This window comes from Streptopelia decaocto (assembly GCF_964273445.1).
Source record: "Streptopelia decaocto genome assembly, chromosome: 5".
NCBI lineage: Eukaryota > Metazoa > Chordata > Aves > Columbiformes > Columbidae > Streptopelia > Streptopelia decaocto.
In genome coordinates this window covers 61,132,562-61,158,512 of record NC_138659.1, presented here as the reverse complement: position 1 = coordinate 61,158,512, position 25,951 = coordinate 61,132,562, and the positions used below count along the sequence as shown (strand labels likewise).

The window sequence follows — 25,951 nt, the reverse complement described above, 5'->3', positions numbered from 1 at the left end:
CTCTTTCTTCTAGTAGAAATTTTATCTTTAGCTGTACCTGGAACTTCTACTTTATCAACACTTCTGGCTAAGAGAAATCAAGCAAGGTGCACAAGCAAGAAAACACCATCTGTAATAATGACAAACTATAAACAGCATTCACAGTCCATTAAGTTTGTAATCTTTTTCTCTTCATCATTATTCTCTTTCCTCCATTAAATTCTTCCACAACCAAGTGAAGAAGCCAAAGGTGACAGTGGTAGAATGACAGACAAGAAATTTTATTGCCCTGTCGATACAGATAAACCCAAAGCTGATAGAATGTCAGGCAAAATTCCCCAGTGATGACTGAAATTCAGTAATCTCTGAAAAAGGGACAAAATTCAAATTATTTTTATGCCTGTTAGGCTTTTAGGAAAATTTATGTTACTGAATTATCCTGACTCTATGGAAGATGCTCAGAGTGGTATTTATTGTTCACAGGAAACTAATATCTGCACTTGATCAGTCTGCTTCAAATTGCAGATTTTCAAGGTTACAGGGCAACCAGAGGCATCCCATGGCCATAGTTCTCTTGAGGAACTGGAAAGGCTTAGAAGATGAGGGAATGAAAATGGCTCAATGGACACAGTAAGCAATTTGCAACTGATTTTCAATAGATGCGAAGACCCTCTGTTTGTCATTGAAAGGAAGGTTTGTATCTCCACCCAAGGAAGAGAAAGAATATGCTGAGAGCCATATATATAACAGATAGGTGCCCAGTAAAACAAGAGAGAGAAAGGTAAAGCCTAAGTTTTTCAGTGTGGTCAAATCTAGGATGTTATAGCACAACAGTCCCTGATTGTTGTTTTCCAATGCATACCACCACTGGAAATAGCACTACATCAGACCTTGAACTCCAGTTTACCCCCTCTCACATAAATGATGAGAGTCCTGTAGGACTCTGCAAAGATTTGGCAACAAGGGGGATGGGACCCAAGAGGATGAAATTGTCCAAGAATCCCCACTGATTTGTTAAACTAATGCTGGGGATACAAGCACCTAAAGAAAGGAGAACTGGACTGGTCTCTGGAGGAATCTGAATTTCACTTTAAGATGATATCTAAACTCATGATGAATCTCGGAATCATTCATCATTGGAACAGGTTACTGGCTTTATCTTGGGGAGAGACGGATTTATTCCTGCCTATAGCTGTAGACATGTCTTCTCCTTGAGCTTTTCATGTGTCATAGATTCAAATATCCAAAGAAACGTTGATCAGGAGAGACCAGTCTCCCACTTGAAGCCAGGCTGCCATCATTACTAGATCAGGTTGGCTGTAGCTTTGTCTTCCTGAAGGAGATTCCACAATCTAAAGAACTTGTCCTGGAGTGACACTATCTTTCTGGATGAGCTTTTCCTAATTTTCAGTCTGAGTGTTTTAAACACTGACTTTGTCTTTTCTTTGTTTTAACACCTGTCACAATGAAGAAGATTTGTCTTCTTCATCTTTGTAACTCACTCTCAAGTAGTTGTAGGCTGATATTTGATTGCCTCTTAGCTTTCTCCAGGCTAAACAAGCCCAGCTCTCAACCTCTCCTTGTAGGTTTTATGCTCACCAACTGGGTAGCCCTCCACTTGGTAACCTTCCTCAGTTTCTCCATGTGCCGCTTGAACTGGAGGCCCACACCAGAAACAGTGCTTCATGTTCAGCCTCTGCAGTGCTAAGAAGGAGATTATAGTTTCTCCTGATTTCCTGATGATGCTTTGCCAAAGGCAGATGAATACGCCGTTAACCTTGATTGCAAAGAAAGAACCCAGTCCAATCCCCACACTTTTTCCAGTCAGTTGATTCTCAACCTCTGAAACTAGTGGTCTAGACACCTTTCAAACCTCTGTCAATTGCTTTGACCTGCCCATACTTCCTTAGTTAACCATGAGACTGTTGTGAGAGCCAGTGTTACAATAGTCAGCTATTTAGTGACAGTAGACAATCAGGTCAGTCAAGCATTATTTGCTTTTGCTAAAGTAATTTTCATTTTTCCTGGTTACATTCTTGCTTTTCCTGTAGTTGGAAATGTCTACAATGTACATTTCAGTTATTGATGGCAAAAACCTTCTGGATATTATGGGGTTGCTTTAAAACAGTCAGAATGAAATGTGACAATTGCTGGGTCATCCCTGTGGTTATCATTCATCCTGGTGGTGGTGAATGACTTGACTACGAGATAGACCTCAGGCTTCCTCCTTCCGCCAGTGTTTACTAGTTTAGAAGTTGTTATAATAAAGCTCATTCTAGCTCTGAGCTCCAGCTCAGTTTTTTCCTTAGCTGCAAGCTCAGAGCACTAGCTGGGTATGTGCAGTCCTGATGTAAGTGCAGTCCTTGCAGTTCTACTTTACACTCAACTAAACTACGAAACCCAGCAGAAGCTAAGATGAGCTTTTCAGGGCAGTTTTCCAGGTTTCTTAAGCTGCAAAAGCTGATCAAGAGAGAATGTCAGCTGGGAATTTCAAGCAGAAAATTTTCTCATTGACTGTCTTCTGTGGCCTGGGGTGTTTTCAGCTCCTAAATCCCATGCTAATCCCTGACAGAGGAGCAGTACTTAGGAGCACAGGTTGGAATGGGTTGATGCCTACATATCACAAAGGGAGAGGATCGCTGGACCAGTGATATGTGAGGCCAGCACAGAGAAGCAGATGTCAATAGAGAAGAAATGGCAGAGGTGGGATTAAATCCCGGGATTTACAGGCAGAGTGGCAAAGAGGGCTGGATTCAATGTCATGCGTGAGTCTAGTAGTTGTGCAGCCACAAGTGTTGCTTATGCACATGTTTGGGAGTACAAGCTTATCTTGGAGGGGGGGACGTCCACATACTCCCTTTCTCCCATGGCAAATCCATCCTTGGTTTATCCCTGACATCACTGTGCAAAGCTGGCTCAGGAAGTCTCTGCAGCTGGAAGAGTGGGAAGGAGGTCTGGACCCATGAGTCTTGCACCATGAGTGTGAGCTTTGGTGTCTGTGGTAGGATGGTGTGAAAACCCTTTGGATCCAGAAGTGGAAGTGAAATAGAGGAGCCAACATGAGAGATTTTCCAGAGGAGAAAGATCCAGACAACTCCTCTTGTCCCCAGAGAGAGCTGCTGGCTGATGAGCATCACTAGGTATTTCAGTATAAACATCACTTTAAGGAAAACTGACACCAACTGTGGGTGCTGAGTACCCTCCTGCACTTAGAGGCAATCACCCTGATCAAATCTGCTTGCCACCGAGCTCTCCTTGCCAGATAAATTGCTATCTGAAATCTCCATTTGAGGATTTAGAAAAGTGAAATGGCTCTTTAAATTATAAAGTAGCAAAGTCTTGCATTATTTGAGGTTACTTTAAACCTCAGTCTTTGCAACAGGCTGCAGCAAGAGGGAGTAAAAGAACAAAAAGCCCTTGCTGTTAATATTTATGGCAACTAAAGCAAAATCGCATCACATTTGCAGATGAATGGGAGCCCCTGTTAAAAGCTGCAGCAGCTTAATTTTGGGATGGCACTGGTTTGGGGCTTGATTGTCTGGAATAACAAAGGAGAGCTTTCATGATAATTAATTTAGAGGAATTATTAGTGTTAAAAATAAATAGTTCAATCACCTTTCCAAAAATAATCTAAGTGAGGGAAATGAAATTCAGTGGAAGGAAGATACAGATTTTATTTCAGTTCCAGATTTTTTTCAGATAGATAATTTTTGTGTGCTGAATGCATTGCCCTGATGTGAGGTCCTAGGGCTTATTTCTGATAATACTTATGTAACAATTATCTCAATATTGCTACAAAACAAGCCATATAGGTAAATAATTTCCATTTGTTCAGTGAAATAAGAAGCACTTGGAAGCAGTAATTTTGATGTATATAATTAGTCTCTATTTTATTTAAAGAATGAAGCATCCAGAACCTATTCAGAAAAAAAAAAATCTTTTTTGTGATATTTACAGTTGAGAACCATCATTTTTTTTTCCTAAGGGAAAGTTCAGCAAGCCCTGTTTTATCCTGATTTGTAATTTTTTTTTTCAAACAGAGATTCCTTTTGGAGGAATTATGTGTAATGTCAAACTACAGTATTCATCACTCACCATGGCTTGATAGGAATCAATGGAATAGTGTTCTTCTTCCGCTCCCTTCATTACACAGTCTTTACAGGGAAAACTGATGGTTTAAAATGAGTGTGGATTCACAAAATCCTGATTATACAAATATTTACTAGGCAAAGATTATACTGCTTAGATTAAAAGACGTGCATGTGCAAGACAGACCAGGCTACATTATACCCCTGCCCTATATTTAAAACTCAGCTTGTTAAGCCCACCCAATTCTGTTTCTTTCTCTACATCCTCTGTCATTCCTCTTTCTCCTTTTATACCCCACCAAAGTGCAGGCAATGTTGGCACAGGCCTTGAGATGCTTCCCTCATGCAGGGTACAATGCCTGACATGTTTTAGAAGACAGGAATCCTGTGGAGCCAGGAAGTATCTCAGGACCACAGTTTCACAAGTCATCTCTGATTCCAAGTGTGAAACACTCCAGATGAAAGGATTCCTGCAGATGACAGATTCTTGCAATCATTGTCACAAGGATTTATGTCCTTGACCGATCCCTATATCTGAACCTGCCCAGTCCCAAGTGAAGATTTGTGTAGTCATCTGCATTTCATTCTGTTCCTGCTCCTCTTCTTCAGGCTATATAAATCCTTAGGAAGATGCTTGCTCCACTGCAACAGCTGCCCTGAAGTGGTATCTACTCCCTTCACTAGATTCCTGCTTGTGCTTCCTGATCCTGAAAGTGACAGCCTCCTCAAACCCTCTTATGTCTGTACAGATCTTTGCCTTTGTGGTAGCTCCTCCCTGACAAAAAGGTTCACCTCCTGCCTCTGCTCATCATGGTAAAGACAGACGAGGCCAGCTGAGACCTGCATTTTTCGTTTGCCCTCATAGCATCATGTTTTATAGTGCCAACGATAGTGCCAACGATTGTCTCCTCTTCCACAGCCTGCAGTTCTCACTCCTTTTATCCTCCCTCAAGGCAATATTGCCCTTGTGAAACAGCAGAGCAGTCTCCTGATTGGGTAGTGTAGCAGGTCTGATGGAAAACACATTCTCATCAGAGATTGGAACTGGACATGTGGTGTAGTCTGTGCTATTGAAATATCGGATCAGGTGTAGATCCAGGTCAGGATACCCATGAATGCAGCCTTTCTTGTTAGCAAGGCCATGGGTTTCGGTTGCTACACACCAAAGCTTCTTTCTGGCTGAGTATACAAATTTAGCCCCTCTCCAATGACAGCATCTGGGCTTACTGCAGCTCCCAACTCAGAAAGCTATCCCTTACATCAAAAGGAAGAGGATTATTCTTTTGTGCCAAAGACTCTTGGCTTCTTATCTCAGATAGCTCAATCATCACATCATCTATGGCAGAAAGATGGCTAGCAACAAGATTAGATTATGGCGATTTAGAATGTCGCAGTTAAGTGCAGATCATGAGTATTCAAAAGCACACATAATCAGGTTGTAAAATTGACCACCACAGCATGCCTCAGATGCCAAGAGTATAAATAAGGATTAGACAAAATTAGGGAAGACAGGTCCATCCGTAGCTATTAAACATAAGGGATCAGGTGAAGTTTCTGATGCTGAAATCACCTAAACAGATGATTCTTGGAAATAGAGATCAGGGAAAGGGTTGTACTGTACATCTCTGTCTTATATCCACCCACAACAAGGGTTATGCTGGAAAATATGGCTGCGGCCCTCAGGTCAGATCCAGTATTTTCTCTCCATGACTGACTCTCACGTGCATTTGCTGCAGAGCTCTGCAGGTGTAGTGTATTCACAGAGTATAAGTTGTGCTTTACCAGGAACATCCATATCACTCACTGGTCACTCATCACAACACAGAGATAATCATCTGTCTAAATGAGACAGCTAGATTGTTTCTCTCATTAGCTATAGCCATTCATTCTCATGCAAATCTCTATTACAATCCCAGGAGAAATTTCCTCTGTCTGCTTATTAATTTCCTTCTTCTGAATTATTTTTCTGACTTTCCACTCATCTCTTTGAATTTCATCCCTTTAGACTGAAGCCTCTTAAAGAGACTTATCATGGAAAGATGCGACTCTTCAGTGCATCCTTTGGGATAGATCCATCTGGTCAATCTGTTGTATAAAAAGCAAAGGATTGGGTTAATAATAAGGTAGCTCCATCTTGAACCCTTGATGCTTTGCTGATTGCACTGTGACTCAGTTTCCCCTGTTTATACAACAAGAGTAAAATTCTCTGGCCTTTTTAAAAGGCTTTGGGCTTAGTAAAGGAAAGTTGTTTAAGTACAAACTCTTAATTATTATTACTGACAGACTGTAACTAATAGTAACCATTTAGCTGGGAGGTACAGAAACAGGTATGCAGTTAATTGTTTTACAGTAGATTTAGCTGAGGTCTGGTGGTTACATTGCCAGCAATCCATCATTGTTGTAAGCAGCATGAAGTTATGCCCAGCCTCTATTACTGCAAGTCCCCCTTTGCCTGTGGTCTTGTGCTTATATCCCAAGACATGTCACCAGTGAGCATTTGAGTGAAATCTCTAAAATAATGTGGAATAAATCTGTAAATCTCTTTCTGAAATGTCCTACCAAAAATATACAATAAAATCTTCCATGTCAGGAAGGAAATGTTAAAAACATTAATTAAAAAATAAACTCTCCTGGAAATCAAATGGGAATGAGTGAGAGCAAGCAGATGGGGATGGAATAAAATCCCAGTGGAAGAGCCTTTAATTCTCTTCAGTCTTAAGGCATGTGGGCATTTGCAAGTGCCTCTTAAAGCTCAGGCCCCTGCTCTGCTGCGTGGGCAGTGACCGATGGTGCTGCCCACATGAAGGGACCAGCAGCTCCCATGGCCAGCAGAGAGCAACCTCTGCAATCAGGGTTTGGTGATCTCCTCTGGCCACCACTAGTGGCTGATCCCTGGGGCAGAGAGCTAGTGAGAGAGGAGCACAGCTCCTGGGTGAGAAACTCGTGGTCCTGAAAATGTGAGAGACAGCTAGAGCAGAAAGGAGTTTTTTCTGCTGATAGATCAATGGTGGGGAATCTCTCCCCCTCTCCCACCAACAACTGCTGTCATTTCATTTCCAAAAGCTTGTCCCTGTCTCCATCAGTATTTTATGGGATTACATCTTCGCTGTGCCTGAGTGATTTATCTAAACATTGTCAGCTACTGTAAATGATGGTACAACAACGCAAAAGCAGAGAAGGAAATGGAGGGGCAGAAATACGAATTTCCCTCAGTGTAGTTGAGCACAGGTGCCTATTCCCAGCAACTCTAGTGCATTTCCATCAATCACAGGAAGAGAGGAAGAAAGGGACATTTCAGAGTCTACTCAGACATTTAAGGCCACTTAATTAATCGAATTAAAATATTTTTTCTGGAAAGACTGTACACACATGTATGTGTGCTTACATGTATGTATTACTCCTTCAGTTTGCACATTTGCTTCCAGTCGCCATGTAGTGGCTTTAGTATTTTGGGTGTCAGAAGTAGATTTTAGAGATCTGAGCTGATGGGAAGCAAGAGAATCAGATGGTGCGAGTTTAAAAGTTGGGGTAAGTCCTTCTTGGAGTGGGTGTGTGTGGTGTATGCGTGAGAGAGAGGGGGAATGAGTAACCAATCACTCACGAAAGACACGCAGGGCGTCCTGACGGGAGGAGTGTGATGCAGAAGCGGCGAAGTGAGAGGGAGCAGAGAGAGAGCGAGAGGGAGACGAGCGAGCTGAGACTTCCACAGAGGCAGCCGGGAGAAATCACCAGTCAGGATTTGCTCCTCTCTCTCTCCCTCTCTCTCTGATTTCAATTCAGCTCCTCCCCCGTGTGGTTGTGACTTTGCCTTCCATCAAAAGCCTGATCAGCAACGCCAATCTTGGGAGACAGGGGAAAAAAAAGGAAAAAAAAAAAAAAGAAAAAAAAAGAGGGGAAAAGTGCAAAAGAAGGAAAAGAAAACAAGGGGAAAAAAGGAAGGGGAAAGAAAGCAATCTTCCCTACCCCCCGGCTTCATCTAAAACAGCAGAGTCTGAAACTTTATGGAGTTCTCGCTGTGTTTACCCCGCGGCGGGTGAATCGGCAGCACTCTGCTCTCCTGCTCCTGCTCTCTCGCTCCTGCTCTTGCTCCCTCGCACTCATCAGCAGTCAGCAGCGATGGAAAAAGTTGCTGGCTGGTATCCAGCCTGGCACATTGCTCTTCTGTACTGGACATGGCTTTTCCTCCTCACTTTTGGCTTTACCGGTGCAGAAATAACTTGCAGATACTGCCATTCCCAGGTGAAGCCGCAGCAGCAACATCCGCAGCAGGGATTAATGCATTTGAGGACCGACAGAGGAGAAAAGGAGCAGAGGAGGTTCCCCGGGGAGAAGGGAGGTGAGAGAGGGCAAGGGGCCGGGATGGAGGCGGAGGATGTCGGGCTGCCAGCGACCCTCGCTCCTGCTTCCGCGGGAGAGAAATTCAGCGGCTGGGAGACCCGGCAATTGACGAGGCAGCTGGAGAAAGTGACCAGGAAGAGTCGGCCCCGAGCGGCGGCGGCTCCTGCCGAGGACCATCCTCTCCGGGGCCATGGGTCCCCCCCTGCGGGCGCACGGCCGGGACCGGGCCGGCGGCGGCGGGGCCGCAGCCCACGGGGCGCCGCGGGGCCGGGCGGCGCGGCGGGGCGGGAGCCGGGGGACTCCGGCGCCGCCCGCTTCGGGCTGGAGGAGCTGCGGCTGGGCAGCACCACCTTCGCCCTCGCCGGCGACTCGGCGCACAACCAAGCCATGGTGCACTGGTCGGGGCACAACAGCAGCGTGAGTACCGCCGCCGCGGGGTGCGGGCGGAGGGTTTGCTTTTGTCCTTGGTTTCCTTTTTTTTTTTTCTTGTATTTTTTTTCCTTTTTTTTTGGAGGGGGGTGTGGGGGGGTGGGATGCTGAGTTTTTCTTCCTCGAGGGAGGATTTTGTGCCTCCGGGCGCCGGGGATTGGTTTCGCTTAGCAGTGTGCAGTGGGGCAGAAGTGCTTCAAAAGGGCCATTCTTCTGGAGCAAAAAAACTTTCCGGCGCTCGACCGCTGAGCACAGCCCCCTCCACCCCCTTCTCCCGCACCCTGGGAGCAGAGAGGGATAAAACACTGTGGGGAGGGAAAAGGTCAGTCTAGGGGGGATCCTCGCATCCATCCTTCTCCCCAGGGTAACCACCGCAGGGAGCCTGGGAGGATAAGCTGGGAGTAAGGCCTGGGAAAGCCCCTCTGGTGCTGCTCCTCCTCCTCCCAGCCCTGGGGGCTCCACGTCAGTCCAAGGGCCGGTCCTCAGGCCCTGCTGATGGGGAGTTGCTGGAGGACTTCAGAACTTCATCTCCAAAGTGCCGAGGTGCTGGGCATAAGGCTGCTTTTGCCTCTTGTCGCTGGAGTGTTGAAAAGAGACAGTTCTTGTCTCTTTCCCATAACCTGAAGCTTCCTTGTGAATAGCAGCAGAAGGGCTCTGACATGAGAACAAAACCAGCCACAGAAACAGGGGACTGGTTTCCCGTCTGGAGCAATAGCTATGGCATTAAAGTTACCAGCTTAACTTGAGCTCTGTATCTTTCCAGCCTCCGCTGCAGAGGTAGCCTGGAGCCGCAGGGCTGAGGCCTGGGTGTGCTTTCTGTCTGCCGTTAAGTTTGCCTGTGGACTAGCAGAGGTGGGGGGATCTGGCTGTCTGAATGCTCCAACTTCTGTCACTTTGCATCCTAGAAACAGCAAGCAGAATGCTAATAAGAGAGAAGGGGATAGTTGCCGGCAAGACATAGCTGTTGCCTGTACAACTTCCCAGGAGAAACTGAGACTCGGGCTTTTCTCCTCTAAGGTGCCTGCAGCTATAATGCCAGAAGGTTTCTGGTTGCTTGGCATAAATCCTTGGCCTCTCTTTCAGCTTTTAGTACTAAGAGCCTGGTAACATTTTGAAATAATAGTCTAATTATCATGAATTCCTTTCAGTATAGATTGTATTGAGGTATATCACAGTCACCCAATTTAGAATTACAGCGGATGTTGTAAGCACCTCACTGTAGGGTTCAGCCCTAGTTAATTGGGACATGGTTTTATGGTCTCATCAGGAGCTTTTTAATCAATGAATTGACAGAATAATACTTGTCATCTCCGTTTTGAAGGACTTTCCTCTTTCTTCACAACTCAACCTGTCTCTTATGTAGTTGTGCGAACAGAAGCTGCCTTGTAGGAGCTCAGGTCTGTTCATACAAATAGAATTGAGGCCGACACTGGTTTAAAGTGACCCATATGCTAAGAAAAAGCTTCTGGTATAAAAAGTCATCTAGCAGGCATCAGTTTTCCTGGTCTGTCACTGCAATTATGTTTAATCTGTAGATATATTAAGACAGATATACTGCTATTATGTGTGTGTTTTGTAATACATGTGCTTAGGTATACACATATATGTATACATGTTTCTGCCCACTGTGGTGGTATGGACTGTTAATGCTAGGGACTGATTTACTTTCTGCATGTCTTTATATACAAATGTTTTCAGGGAGCTGTCCTCCCCAAAGATCTGCGGATTGCATTGCGTATGGGGAGATTATGTTTCCACCTTGCTCCTTGGGGCTCTGTCAGTGCTGTGTTAACCTGTGCTGTGATTGCAGCCCCCTCACAACAGTAAATGAAATTTGGTCCTAGCAGGACGTGGATACACTACAGGCTTGTCTGGGCCCAGCTGAAGCAATGATGCGTATTCAGTAGGTAGCCCAGAGTGGCACTGACCCAGTGTCTCTCTGTGGAGATTTTGGGCACTCATCTGTGAAGAAATGCTTCCTGTAGGGTACAATGTATGTTGTTCCTGCCTGTGTGGGGGTTGCAGAGGATCCCATGGTGCTGCTTGTGAGGGATGCTGTGTAACCCTGGTGCCCTGGCTGCACTCCAGCAGCGGCAGCTGCCGCTTCCCTGCCTGCGTTTCCCTGCTGTGACAGGGGGATGCAACACACCTCTTCACATTTGCAGTCTAATGCACTCTGTAAGTGCTGCTGTTAAACAGCTTTTGCCTTTCACCCAGGCATAGGGGCACTATGAAGATGATAATGGTTTCCAGCATCTGTGTGAGTATGGGAAAAATCCAAAACAAAGCTCAAAACATTGGAGAACCCTTTAGATAGAAAAGCCAGAAAATTAAAGCACTGTCACCAACAAGGTTTTCTATTGTAATGTACCTAATTCTGCCAGCTTTGGTGTGGTTCCCTATATCCTTATCCTGGTAGTGGTTTGAATACAATTGCAATGCTTCTAATGGAGGAGAAGGGACTCCTGAAAGGACTCCTGATTTCTGTTAGGGATTGTTCTTGGTGTTTGCAGCTTCTTTTGGGCTTGACTGTGATTTCATGTTGAGTGTGTACACCACCTAACTGATGGTATTCTGCTCTGAGGATGAACTCACTGTGTGCTTGGTCACAGGTACAATAAGAATAATAAATAGTAGTCCAAGTCATCTGGGTGTAATTCCACCAGCATAAATTGTCTTACATCAGCAATTATTTTGACCCATCAGTGACTTTAGATACTCCCTGGACAGCCTACCCTCCAGTACAATATCTGTAGCTGGACATTTGGAGTGTGCCCAGGTCACATCTGTAGGTACATACCTCACATGTGCACTAATCCCTCCTTTCTACCTTGGCTTTTTCACTGGTGGACTCAGCAGGAGTTCCCCAGAGAAGTGCTCTGAAGGAATGCAGCATAGGTTTCACATTCACTTCATAAGGCAGTTTACCTTCACCTTGCTCTGTACTGAGTGTTCTCCTGGGCTGGACGTTGGTTTAGATCTCAGAGTGTTTAGCAAAGAATTTGAGCATGTACCTTGCTGTACTCCTGGGGGCTGGATTTAATGTGGTCATGGTACCTTTAAATATCTGTTTCAAACTTCTATGATTTACATGGCTGGAAAGACAAAGCTGAGATTCTCCTAGGTCCTCCACAGCAGAAGATCCTCAACAGACTGATGGAGATGAAGTCTGGACCACATGCAAAACAACCATGGCTAGACAGGTTTTATATTCCATCCACAGTAGAAAATCAATACAGCTGATGGGTCCGGTGCAGGATACATCCTGCAAGGTCATCATTGCTGTTGTCAGGTGATTACACTAGACAACAGGGAAGAGTTAGGTCTCTTATGGGAGAGATTTTAGACAAGATGAGACTCTACATCAGGAATTGGAATGTTTTACTTGATGTTATTGACAGGACAAACTGGGCACAGGTAAGGCAGAATAACAAAGCACCTCTGTATTTCCAATGCACTGTACTTCCTCCTGGGCAAAGTAATTGTGAATAACCTGTTGTTGGATTTTCAGCTGAAGTGTTCCAACCTACTTTATAAATTAGGATCTTAAAGAAAGTGCAGGGCTACAACAGGTATTGCACCATATAGCCATAAACTGATCAAACTGCATCTTGAAAACAGGTTTCTTTAAACCAACCCTCCTATTGCCTTCTTTCTTTCTGGGTAGCTGTTCCAAGCTTTATTCTTCATGTTTCTTTTCTAACGTTGCCATTGGGCAATTTAGATTTTTTTTTTTGGTTTGTGCATATGCTTTTTAATTGAAGTTATTTTCTCTCCCTGGCACTTATGCCCCCTGAAATTATTTTACAGGCAGTGATCATATTCCCTTTCAGCCTCTGGTTTGCTAAATCAAGCAAGCACTGTTCTTTCAGTATCCACTTGTAAGACAGACTGTGGAAAGTGAACTGTGAATTTCTAGGAGTCAGGCTCCCAAGAGCTTGAATTTGAATCAGCTTTTTGCTTTATATGAACAAAATCCCATGCAGATGATAACAAATATATTCCCTTTTACAAGGGAGACAGTAAAGGCATGGTAAAAGTATCTTAAATTGCCAGTATTCTGTTCAGACCAGAATGCAGGATAACGATCAAAATGTCACTTTTCACATCATCTCACTCTGAATCTTCTTTGCTCAGATGCTGTACTCATGCAACAGGCTGTATTTGGTACCCTCTGCCCTTCTCTCACTGGCAGAGTGTAAAACTACAAGGCACGGATGTAGAATCTGTAAACGTCATCCCACGACTGACTGGCACTACATTGTATGACACTGTGACAGCCCATTGATCCCTTCATCCCATGGCAATTACATTATTATAAAGGAGGAGTTTTAAGTATATGAATATATCTGTGGAGCCCAGAGCCAGCTGCGTGGTGAGACCCACAGTGAAGAATGACCCCTCTGTCAGTCACTTTGCATTTAGATTGGTTCCTAGGGTGCAAGAAATGGGTCCCAAGAAAGATTCATCTGAGAAAGATGCCTGCATTAAAATGCTTCAGTGAGATGTAGTAGGTATTTCTTACATATTACAACAATATATAATAGTATTAATAGTATAATGCACCAGATGCTGAGACTGTTTCAGGCTAATCTCTTGCTAGAGCTAATGAGAATATATTTAGGAAGGGCTGGATAAAAAGTGAGGAAACAAAAATAGGGATTTAAACCAGAAAAAATCAGGCCAAATTAAAGTATTGCTAAAAGTCCCCTGTTTCAGATTTTGGTGTTCTGAACTAGATTTGCTACTGTGTAGATCATATGTAAAATGGATGTCAAGTATTTATGAAGTCTACTTAAAAACAAGCCTTCAGTGAGAGAAAACCCTGGAAAATTTCCTGTAACTTTGAGTAGGACTTTATTTCTTTAACCAGAAAGTTTTGAGGGTTTTTTGTTTGTTTGTTTGTTTGTTTGTTTTTGTGGGTTTTATGTTTTGTTTGTTTGTTTGTTTGCTCCCCATATACAGAACACAAGAGGTGTGGGAATCTGTTAATAAGAATAGCCGTGAACTGAGGGAAAGCAGTAGGTGAAAGAGAATCCATGAAGACGAGAAGAAAAGCTTATCATTGTATGAATCTGGTCTCTGTGAAAGTGTTTGGGAGATGGTGAGTAGCTTCCGTATGGACTGACAGGTGAGATATGCAAATCCCATCATGAGGTGAGATCAAGGAGAATAATGGAAGAGCTCTGACAGTTGCAACTGGCATCGATACAATATTAGGAGGCTACAAACTGTATAAAGCAAAAGGGTTATAGATTTCAATCTCCTTAATACTGTACTTCATGGTAGAAAAGGGTTTTCTCCCTCTCCTCCTAACTTTAAGTAAAGTTTTGTATTTATCTGACCTGGCAATCATGATGAGGTTTGTCCAGAGGGGGAAGCAAGGAGGTCAGAAGTCTTCAACTCATTCTGGAGAGGTTAGAGACCATTCTGACCCCTCCTGTTGTGATACAGCTCTACATATGAAGGGCTGCAAGACCAGCATTGGTCTTGGACCTTGTGTCCTCTGGGCCTTTCTTATTATGCCAGATTCAGTACAACCCTCATGTTGTGCAAGGCCGGTGAAACTGGCCCATCAAAGACCTCTTCTCCTAGAAATACTGTTGTAGCTTGGCCAGAGCATTTAATTTGATTTCCTTCTGATCCCAAGGCACCTGCAAAACAGCCTTGAACAAGCCAAAATCTTGAAAGTTTAAATGTAACATTTTTTTCATTGTTTTGTTTCATGAGAGTATTTTTTGAATGGATTTCCAGTTCTTTTATTCTATATTTAAAAATGATCCTGTGACACAAAAACCTTGATTCAGTGTCTCACACAGAGGCATCTAGTGATATGGTATTGCCTCTAGCTGCTGCTTCACAAGGCAAAGGTATCCTGTGGATCCTGCACCCTACCTGACACCCAAGCCTGGGAATGTTAGAGCATCTCAAACTAGATTTGCCTGTATGTGGGCAACTGATATTACCTTGAATGCTGTGTGTACTGGATCATGTTCAGCCAGAACCAAACCTACATTCAGGTTTTTGTTTCATAGGAGGACAAAAAAAATCAGACTGACACAAGGCATTTCCTTTCTCTCATTTTCTTTTTTTATATCTGGCCAGCAAACCAAAAAATCAATGACTCCCGCAGCTCTAATTGACATTTCTATGTTAAATGAAAATGGGCCTCAGTTCCAATTCAAATGGCAGCATTGGGTGATGGACTAATTATTTTGGAATTTTAAATGCACATAAAAGTTGATGCAGTAAAATGATTTTTGTGCCACTAGCTATTTTTTTGGCTGTCTCTTAAATCAAACAGCAGTTAACATGAGAGCCCTTAATCCCTAATTCTCGGTGCTGGTAACACAATAACACTTTTACTTGATACTGCACTTTCTTTCCTTGGGGAACATAAAAGGAAAGTACTTTGAGAAGGAACAGAATATTTTAGGATATGTCCTAAAATGTAATTCCTTTCTTTTAGAGGGTCTCCAAGATCTTCATTTAACCTCATATTGTGTCTCTAAATAGGGGAGCGATGTTCTCCCATGATGCCACACCAGCACTCAAAGCTGCCTCTGAACTTCTTCCCCATGTGCTGCCATGCCAGGGACATGCTCAGGACAGGCTGTGCTGAGGTGCCCCTGACATGTGGTGAGTGGGGAGGAGAAGGCTGAGAAAAGAGATGGAGATTGGGGTGGGGGGGGGGGGTGTGGGGGGTGAAGAGGGTGGGAAATGGGACCTGTTTCTGCTGCTGTGGAGGGATGTCAATGCCAAGCATCCCTGCCATGAGCAGCCTGTGTTGGGACAGGGCCTCTAGTGCCCCCCCTGTGCTGTGGTTAGGGGCAGCACTGTTCCTGCAGGGGCAGGAAAGTGAAGGGAGTCACAGGCCTTGTGATTTCTCTTTTCCTGGAGAGAAAGCTCTGAGATAGCCCAGATGAGATGAAACACACCTCAAGTGAGGGGCTAGGGCGGGATGGAGGGATTGACCCATGCTGTGCTTCTGGTAAATGTGGCCGAGGAACTTCAGGGCAGGTTGAGGAGAGCACAAAGTGTACATAAGGCAGCAAATTATGTGATACCAGCAAACACCACCCACCTTCACCCACAGAGGGACTGACCTCATTAAAAATAAAAATAATTTTTTAAAAAAGCTTTCCCCCTCTCCCCCCATGCTATTACATTCTCTAATGCAGAAGCAGCAAGGTAGAGAAGATACTCTTGAACTGTCTGAGCTGGCAAAAATACTGAAGTGCAACTAGTATATAAAGCTATGGCTGGTGTTTAGAGAGGGTGTCTGAAATTCATTCATCAAGACAGTTTTCAGACTGCCACCAGGAATATGTCCCCCATGCCCTGTGTATCGCTTCTTGCTGCTCTTTGGAACTTAAGAGCCCATTTGCAGAATCTTCCATGCTTTGCACAAATACGTTAAATCAAAAGATGAAGGAAAGGAGATGGAAGGGGATGATTCGCAGTTGGCACTTCAAGGCAAACCTTTCTCAAGTCATGGGAAGGCTGTGTTTCTTTGGGTAGAAAGTGTTGAGCTACACATGGGAAGCTCTTGTTCCCTTGCAATACCAGGTCCCAACTCAGTGTCAGTGCTTACATTCTATTTGTATTAGGTTTTATGTCACCTTTGCTGATGATTATTTAAGGACAGCAGTGCCATAAGCTCTTGCAGATCATTTTCATGGAGGTCTTCAGGAGGAGGTGAAAGGCACTTCATAAAATCTCAGGCTGTTTAAATAACCCAACAGAGACATCCCCTGTCTTCCCCCAAATGTTTTTTCTTCCTCCCTCATTCTCACTTCCCCCACTACATTTAAGGTTGAGAAAATAATGCAAGGGAAATATTTTATATAACAAACGTAGGCTTGTTTTTCTCTTAGTAAATTGCCCCTGCTCAATATGCGATTTTCTCAGGTGCGATTTTTCGGGGTGTGAAGTAATCATTAAGTTCCTCATTCTGAAGTCAGTGGGAAATTCCTTGGTAATGTGCAAATAGACAGAATTTAGCCATTTGGAATAGACTTTGCATGGAATTTTTTGATTTAAAATTCAAGATATATTTTTAGTAGATGAAAGAGGTCATATGCTCCCTTTTTGTGTGTGTGACTGGGTCAGTATAAACCTTTTGATACAGCATAAAGTTCACTGCCTTGGCCAAGAATGTTGCCAGTACCATTCACTGAATATTCTCGGAAAACAGAAGTAGGAGAAGTGAATTCCACTGAATATTTGAAGGAATGTTCAAGCACTTTTTTTTTTTAAAGAATTTACCTGTATATAAGTATAAATATATTTTCTCTGTTAAAAATCATATTTATGGTGAAAAATGAAGCTGTATATGCAAATAATAGGATATGGAAAATTAATTTGCTTTCTATTGAGTTTTAGTTCAGGTTTTCAAGAAAAGAGTTTTCTATAGATGAAAGAGAAAACATTTAAATTGTTCATTACTGGAAACAAAATAAAATGTGCAAATTATCTGCAAATCAAAGTTAGATCTTACTTTGCTTATGTTAATATACTTTTTATAGGAGAGGATAAACAGGTAAATAAAAGATAAACCAGCAAAACAGCAGATGCATTAAACTTAATCCAAAAATGTACAGGTCTGTGGTGAAATGTCACAAGTTAGAAGAGTTTTGAGGATAATTCTCTGAGATGGTGTTCTGGTTGAGGATCACACCATGGAAAAGGACTGCACTACACCTCTTCCACTTCATTTGTGTGCATGTTCCAACACTCTCCTAAATAGGTTAAGGGGGACAGAACCTGAGCTACAAATATGAAGAATATAGATCTGGGCTATAGATCTGGACTTAGCTTGGATTCAGTGACCTAGTGTCTCTACAGAATTGCTACTGAAGTTTAGTAATAACTGTTTACAGTATTGTAACCCAAAGCTGCTTTGATTCTGATCTGCATCTGTTTGTTTAAATGACAAATGACTGTTTAATTGTGTATTTCCTGAAAACAAAATGAAACAAAACCAACTGAAACATCCTTCAGCTCATCTTTTGGATGAAAAGCTCCAGGTTCAGTGTTGCCCTTCATTTTGTTTTCAACTTGAATAAGTTGACATGTGGTCTGTCTTTTTGCTTCAGAAACTTCTTACCCACTCCCAAACAACTCATTTAAAGTTGTTAAAGTAATAAAAGTAGTTGATTCCAGATGTCTCTAACCGCAGGCTGTGTCCGTGGCTGTGAGTCAGACAGGACAGCAGCCGCCCTTCCCATCCTACCTGTGATGGGAGGAACCTGACCCATGGACACCCGTGGGAGCTGGAGCCAGGAACCAGGCTCTGTGTTAATGTGTCTTGGGCCAGAGTCCTGCCATGTTCTCTGACTCCACCAGAACACCAGGTTCTGCAAGCACTGAAATCCCTGTTATTTTCATCATGCTGCAGGCTGGGATCCTGTCAGATAGACTTGGCAGCTCTTGTGCCTCCCTCTCCCATGGAAACGTGAGTTCTTCCTCCCTGCAAACCCTGGTGTGCTCCATCCTCCTCCTCCTCCCCAAGGCACCCACAGCCCTGTCTGTTGATGCTGTTGCCTGGCGACCACCCTGTGACGGGCAGTTTGGAGGGAAGCGATGATTAAACGACATGAACAGGCTTCTGAAAGCAGCGATCATTATTGTAATGTGACAAGCAGTGACAGCTGAGAGAGCAACACATTCTCTGTGTGCTTCCTAAAAAACACGAAAAATAATAAACATACAAGGAAAGTGGTGCACACACACCTGTGTGGGTAGGTGTGTGAGTGCTGATGCCTTCCCATGATGCAGAAGGGCCAGGGAAGACCTGTGGTTCTTTATTAATAAAATGTGAACATAACCCTAATAATTGCCATGATGAACAGGCCACAAGCCAGTGCAGCTGGCATTGATGCTGTCAAACATCTCAGCTGCTCTGATGGGCCAAGGCAGCAGTGAAATGGGGTGTGTAGTTGTGAGCAAAGGGTGGCTGCAGAGCCAGCAGCCCCTCACCAACTGCGAGCAGGAATATCCTCTGCATGGGGAGGAAGGGATTGAAGCTTCACTATGAAGGTGGTGGTGCTGGGTCCACCTGCCATGTCTCCTCCTGCCTTCCAGATGGATGGGACTGCTATGGGCACAAGGATGCAAGGTGGATTCCCTGATAGGAAACGAATGACCACAGTTCCCAGCTTAGGGCACTGTGCATCACATCTTCCAGGATCAACTGGGAGGTTCCTTCCTTCCAAATCCAGGTGACACCAAACATTGTCCTTACAAAACAGATTTGGAAACAAGACCAGATGCATCTCAAAGACTGGGTAAACCAGGATGCTAAGAAAAAATGCTAAGAGAAATCTTAAGAAACTCCCACTCGTGAACTGAAAGCCACCTTGTTTGTTTGTTTATTTTTGTTTTGAGTGCTTGGAACAGGCCAGTTCTACAACAACTGGATTGGGGCTCTGGGGATTTAGTCATTCAAGTTTCCTTAAGCCACAGGTTCCTATAGTCTCTTCCCTCTTACACTGCCAAAAACTTCCTGAGAATCTTAAAAAGTTCTGTAGAAAGTGTATTGTTTCCCTTTTTCCTCAGCTTGCTTTGATTTAATTCCTTGTAACGTAGCTCAGAATTAGGCTGGGAGCTGGGATTGCAATAGGCAACTTTGATAGCTGGGGAGCTGCTGGACAGTATTATAGCTGAGATCTGACAAAATTCAGCATCCCCACACTACAGAGACCAGTTTTGCCAGCATTTATCTGTCCAGAAAGAGTAGGTTTACACCCCTTCCATTTTTTTTCCTTGCTCTTAAGTGTAACAAGCTGTAGGGGGTTTAAGTCCTGCTGCTGTCCAGGACTCATTACAATGTGTGTGTTTATGAACACAAGGTATAGATACAGGATCCAATGAAGCAAATAACATTCATACTGATGGTTTATCTGATTCATGCATGGATTTGGAGGAAGGAAATGAATGTTCTTGATGCTTCCTACTTGCTTTTTAATCACCTGTTTTACCCCAAGTTAGAACTGATGGCATTTCTACTGTTCTCTTGTCCTGTTGGGTGCAGGTCCCTTCCAGCCCTCCTCAGGGAAATCATGCTGTCTTGGCAGGTTCGTTCCATTTGTATTTTCAACTCAAAGAACAGTGGGGGTAAGGTACAGCTTCAGTGCAAGTGAACATCACCTTTCTCTTAAGGCAAGAGTTAACCAAAGGGATTCTGATATTTCTTTGAACTTTTAAAGTGATGTTAAGTGTAGCAAGTATTTTCCATAAATGTTTGTGCTCTGGATTATCTGCCTATGCTTTGATGGCTGCTCATGTCCTTTTAAAATTGCTGTCAATGTCTGTGCTTAGTACAGCAGCACTGATTTTCTTTAGTGTTATTCAGGTTCTAAGGCAGGTTTATTGACAAGGCATCTGAGTGATGTCTCTAAAGGGAAATAAGAAAACAAACCCCAAGCTACTTCGCAAAAATCCTTGCAAAAAGAGTTAGGAAATCACCAGTGTTCCTATCCGACTGGAAGAGAAACACATGAAATTTAATCGCCTTAGTTACTCTATCTTTTCAGTATCTCCATTGCGTCTGGCACCATCTCAGAATGAAACAGTTGAGAAGGAATGTTGAGTCTGTGTCTTCGCTCCTTTTCTGTTCATGGAAATCAGGATTCATTTAGAGGAAGCCAAGAACCACTGTGTGGCAAGCAGAAGGAGAATCTATTCCTTTCTAACGCTGAGGTATTGAAAGACCAGGCAGAAAGAATAATTTCTGAGAAATCTTGTGTTTGACAAGGTGGATTTTAGTGAAAAACAAATCTGTATGAGCAAGTAAGGCAAAGAAATACCTTGAGAAATTTTATGAGGAGTAGAGAATATAGTACAAAAGAATCAGCATCTCATTATGAAATGTTACTCAGGAAACCTGTACTTAATGCTCTATATAAAGAGCATTTTGTTTAAATAAGGACATGCTGTTTTATTAAACAGATGGAGATCTTTGCTGGAGAGAGTTCAGAGAAAAGGAAAGATTTCTGTAATTTGGTGCTCCTGCTTAAATATATGGAATTGTGTGGTTGACATCTGAACTTGGATGATATAATATGAATTAAACTTTAACTCACTAGTATATTTGTCCTTCTAACAAGCTACTCAGATGATGCAGAAATATGCAGTAACAGCTGCTAGAAGATGAAAATACTTCATCACAGAGATACATGGTACAATAAAGTATGGGAAATGAATGCAATATCACAATAAGGATAAAAGAAGATAGATGACATATAGTTTTAAATATCCACCTTCTGTGTTGAGTTTACAAAGGACAGATCATGTAAGTAAATTGAAAACACCACTGAGACACATAAATCATTAAGCATGAGTATTAGAGCCACTTGGGTAAAGAAAGTTGACGAAGAATTTTCCATTAGAAGATATAGTTTAGTCAAAATCAGAAAATTTCTTGGGAGTATGTAATTTTCAGTGACATTTGCTATACTAAAATAACAACTAAAATTGTCTGCATTCTGATAGTGTCAAAAACTGTAGTGAGAAAAAGTCCTAGTTGGCCTTTGCTTTGGCACCAACAAGATACTAATGCTATATCATGGACACATCTTTTATACTGAGTATGTGAGTATATGGGACACTACCTGACACATCATCTTATTCTCAGAAAGCGTAAAAGTTTGTTGCTCCTCCATCCTCTTCCACCTTCCCTTCTGGAAATGGACCCTATGAACAAGCCCCGTTCTTTCTCTTTCCTGGAGAGATTTTGTTTCCAGCTGTCTCTTCTCTGCTACGTCTCCTTTGTCGCATGGTGGGTGTCACCAAAGGCTTTTTGCTGAAGGCAACAAGTTCTTTGGGCAGCAAGGGGACTGTGGGAAGGCAATTTTGCGGGTAGTCTCAAAGGCAATATAATGTTTTTGTTTCTGATACAGTATTTGTGAGGATTTTATCACTGATAACCCTTGGAGTGTCCAGAATCACATCTCTATATATGTTTTTAATTAATGTTTAATGTTCAGATGTCATCAAAAGGAAATGCTTTAGTGCTATTGATTATCAGATGAAAAATGTTTACTCATAGTCATTTTCATGGGAAATGTCATGGTCTTGCCTTTCCCTCTTGAGATAGAAGCCAAGCATTAGCCTGTCTGCATCCATCACAGAACAGAAATTCTGCCTTCTGACACATACAGGTAGAGAATGTAGCTTGGAAGGTCTTTTTAAACTGAATCTCAGCAATTTTGCATTCTATAAAATAATACTTATTGGCTGCTATAAAGTTATGGTGAAGGTAACTTGAATATCAAAGATTCCTTTTTGTTCCTAAAACAGTCTCAGCATTACTAATGATAGCTCTGTGGAACGTCAGAAGGGTGGCAGCTCAGCCATTACATACCTGGCCAGAAACTCAAGGGGAGAGTAGATTGCAAGAGGAACATTTGAAAACCCAAACAGCTGCTTTGTACTGTTCTGACCCCTTTCCCCTCCAAGCATATTGACAGCTGAGATCCTAAGGTATGCAATTCTGTCCAAGCAAGAGCCTCCCAAAGGTGTTAATCGCGGACATTGTTTAAGTGCGAGGTGGGAGGGCAAAGAGATGTATTTTCTCTGCTAATCACAAAGCCTTCACAACGTTCCTGTTATGGCATTGAAATGCTTTAAAGACAAATATTTGATTCATGGCTAAAACAACTGACAATCTCAGTTAGCCATGATCTGTGAAGCAGATAATGCCACTCCACTGTAGGAACAGTTACAAGTTACACCCTCTGGATTGCTGTATGTAGGAGTCAGGTAACATGATTGCAATGGTCTCTTCCTTAGGCAGGAGGTAGACTAGATAATTGTTTCTTCTTTAAATGTGCAAACAGGCAACAAGAAGCAGCAGAAACATGAGGTTTACAAATGGATCAATTATGTGATCACTTGATTCAGCCTAGCAAAGTTTTTTTGTGATTTAGATAGTTAACTTCTGAAAGGAAAATAATTATAGTGAAGAAGATACAGACAGGCAGGAACACATGAGAGATGAGCATTGATTTTAGGGTGTGGTTAGAAGCAACAGAAGGCAATTTGAAGGAAGCCCTCAGAGTGTAAATTTGCCCTTGAAAGGCAGAGGACCCAGCTGGCTGTAATTCCTTTTCATCCCAGGTGGAAGGAATAAGTAATTAAGGAGGAAGAGAGATGAGGGGTAAGAGAGAAGGGTGAAGGCCTTTTGTAGGATTGCATGAAGTTGTGAGTTGTTTGTGGAAGAACAGCTTTTTTGGTGGAGAGGCTGACCTATGGCTGTTGGTAAACTTTGGAAGAAGCTGATGTTGAGTGGCCTCAGCAAATGAAGACTGTGGTCTGAAGTCCCTTTTACCAGCAAAGAGATGCTAAGGAAGAAATGTGTCCTAAGCAGGTAGGAAGGCTCTGCTGTGGGGGGTGCTAACTGGAGAATGAGAGAAGACTTGGCAAAATAGGGGAGGGTGAGACTGCAAAGCAGTGTGCCAAGGTGTTGCCTGGAAAATGCAGGGAATGGAGCAGCAAATTGAAGAGGCTGATAGAGCAGGATAATGTGATGGTGTTAAAAAGCTAGGTTTGTGGGACATAGCCTTGAGAAGTGAAAGAGCAGGCAATGGAAAAAGTGTAGACAAAGCAAGGTTAGTGGACTGCAGTAATGTAATCAGAACAGTTGGTTTTAAGGGTGGTTTGGGCTCCAGAATAGGCTAAAAAGAGACTGGAGGGGAGAGAACATTTCACTAGTCAAGACTCAGGTAACTGGATTGATTTTGTTCAAAAAAGAAGAGTGTGAGTTTTTGAGAAGGTGTGTGGATTTTTCTATTTGGAATTTTGGATTTAAGTGATGTAGAAGCACTGACTGGTAACAAAGAGGCAGAAAAAAGGTAAGAACCAGGATAAAAACGAAGAAGCATTATTATGCACTGGTGAATGTTGTGTTATTGGTGAAACAGCTTGGAGGGATAGATAAGGAGATAAATTGGCAGATATTAATATTGCTAGACAAAGTTGAATACTTATTGGGAAGAGGCTGTTGCTGAAGGGTGGGACATATATGGAGGAGTTTACCTAAAAGTAGTTTTCAATGTTGTGACTTTCCCTGCATACACTGTGCTATTTATTCTAAGCATCTGAATGAAAGTCATGTCTTTTACCCACCACCTGTGGAGGTTTGACATGAGCCAGCCAGCAAGTTGTGTCTGATGCATCTGGTTTGATTGTATTCCAATGTTTAGAGTCAGAGCTATAATATGTGAACAAGACCCTCTTCAGGGACGTAGGTAATTATACAAATTGGTGTGGAGACATTTTGCCAGAAGAGATGTGTTTTGTTTACTACTTTGAATCTGGCAGGGAATGACCTTGCTATTTGTAGAGATACAAGTTCTTATAGCTGGAGAGCTGCTATCTGGGCTTAGAAAAGAGTAAAACAATTGGGGACGACAAAAGCCTGTAGCATAGCAGCCTAGTTTTTAGAAGGATGATGTAAGCAAAACCAGAAGCCTTTATACCCTCCTGTATCTTTGTGACAAAAGTCAATATGGACAAGGGACAGTCCTGGTCTCAGCGGGGAATATTGGTGGTGCATTTTTTCATTTTGAGCATGCAGCCTTGGAAAGAAGCTCTTCTGCAGCTGACAATGCAATCACAGCAGAATGTTTGCAGCCTGGCTTGGATTTGAGGCTTAAACCTGAGGTGTAGTAGACTGTCACTGTTGAGCCAAGAAGGGACAATGTCATACATATGCTTGTCTTGCAGCAAGTTACCTGAAGTGTACCTGTATTTACCCTGACATATGTTGAGAGGCATTTAAACCAAATTATCTTTCAGGATGAGAAGCCTGCATGTGGACAGTTATCACAGATGGGCTAATGTGTGACAGCTTGCACTATGGCATTGCTTCTTGTGTTTGTTTTTTTTTGTTTGTTTTTTTTTTTTTTTTTTTTTTTTAAAGCTGGTGTTGGCAGCCTGTGGCAAAGAGTTGATCTTAAATGGTTTGGTATGTCATGAAAGGCACAAAAAGGCAGCTTTTAGCACCTGATACCCTGCAGTATATCATCCAAAGTGGGGTGGGTGTCTCTGGCCTAAATAAAAGTTGCAGCCTTCTTTATCAGCTGCTGATTCCCTCTGGCTTCTTTCAAAGATGGTTTCTCCCATTCTTATTGCTTGTGGTTGGTTGGTTTGTTTTTCCCCTAATTAGTTCTGACTTCTTGTGAAAGTGAAGCACAGCTTGTCTTGTTTCCCTTGAAGATCTGCCAAACCCCACATTTAACCCACAAGTATCTGCTTTCTAGCCAGTCTTTTGGTGGGAGACCTTCTGTCTTCATACTGCATAGTTCATTCTGGACAGTAGAAGGGTCAGATTTTGTATTACTGTTTGTAGTTCTGCTTAGAAGACTTGCAAATATGTGCCTTGAGGTCAAAAGGGGTTTGAATTTTCTGCATTATTTCTATTGTATGAGATGTGAAAATGAATCTGTACTTAGATGGACTGCTCTTTTTGTTGCTCTTTACTAAGGATGTGTTTAGCTCACTCTGTAGCCCTTGGCATGTTTGTATGCATTGAAAGGCAGTGAGGATGGCCACTTCTACTGGTGAGTGGTAATGGACAAATTATAGAATCCCAGCTGTCCAGTCTTCCAGCTTTTACACCAGCATCACTCCTGTTGGTGTCACAAGACAAATGGTGTCACCAACCCCTATGTAAGAAAATGACAAATCATGTCTTACCAGAAGGTGTGAAGGTGAGGTAGCTGTCAATCTAGTGAGGCTAAAGTATAGCAGTTTCATGGGCCAAAGCATCAAGCAGTCGGTGCTGCAGCTACTTCTGATACCTTGGTCACAATAATCATCTGTTTGTGTATTGCTGATCAGCTAGGAGAGCTTACATAGAACAGTGCTTTGTGGATACAATAGGGTGCATTAGCTGCTCTGCTGGCATAAGCTCTTGAACAAATCTGGAAGTAATTTTCAGAAATCATTGAGTTGGGTGTTGTTATGTCCCTTCTGGGCTTTGAGTTATTAAACTTGCCTTTTCTTTTTGCCGTAAGAAAGATGAAAATGAGCAGGTCTAGTGTTTTTTGTTTGCCTCTGATCATGTTGGAATAAAGGGATTGTCTTGATGGAGGTCTGGGATAATATCTTGT

At 42.8% G+C, this 25,951-nt stretch overlaps 1 protein-coding gene across 2 annotated transcripts in view; it reads left to right on the top strand.

Annotated features, from left to right (window-relative positions):
* Positions 1–7,741: 7,741 nt before the first annotated feature.
* Positions 7,742–25,951, top strand: part of SORCS1 (sortilin related VPS10 domain containing receptor 1) — a 286,937-nt gene continuing 268,727 nt past the window's right edge. For both annotated transcript variants that reach the window (XM_082054531.1, XM_082054530.1), the window contains exon 1: positions 7,742–8,822. In XM_082054531.1, coding sequence (XP_081910657.1) covers positions 8,184–8,822 — 639 coding nt within the window. In that variant the 5' untranslated portion in view covers positions 7,742–8,183. The remainder of the gene's footprint in view (positions 8,823–25,951) is intronic.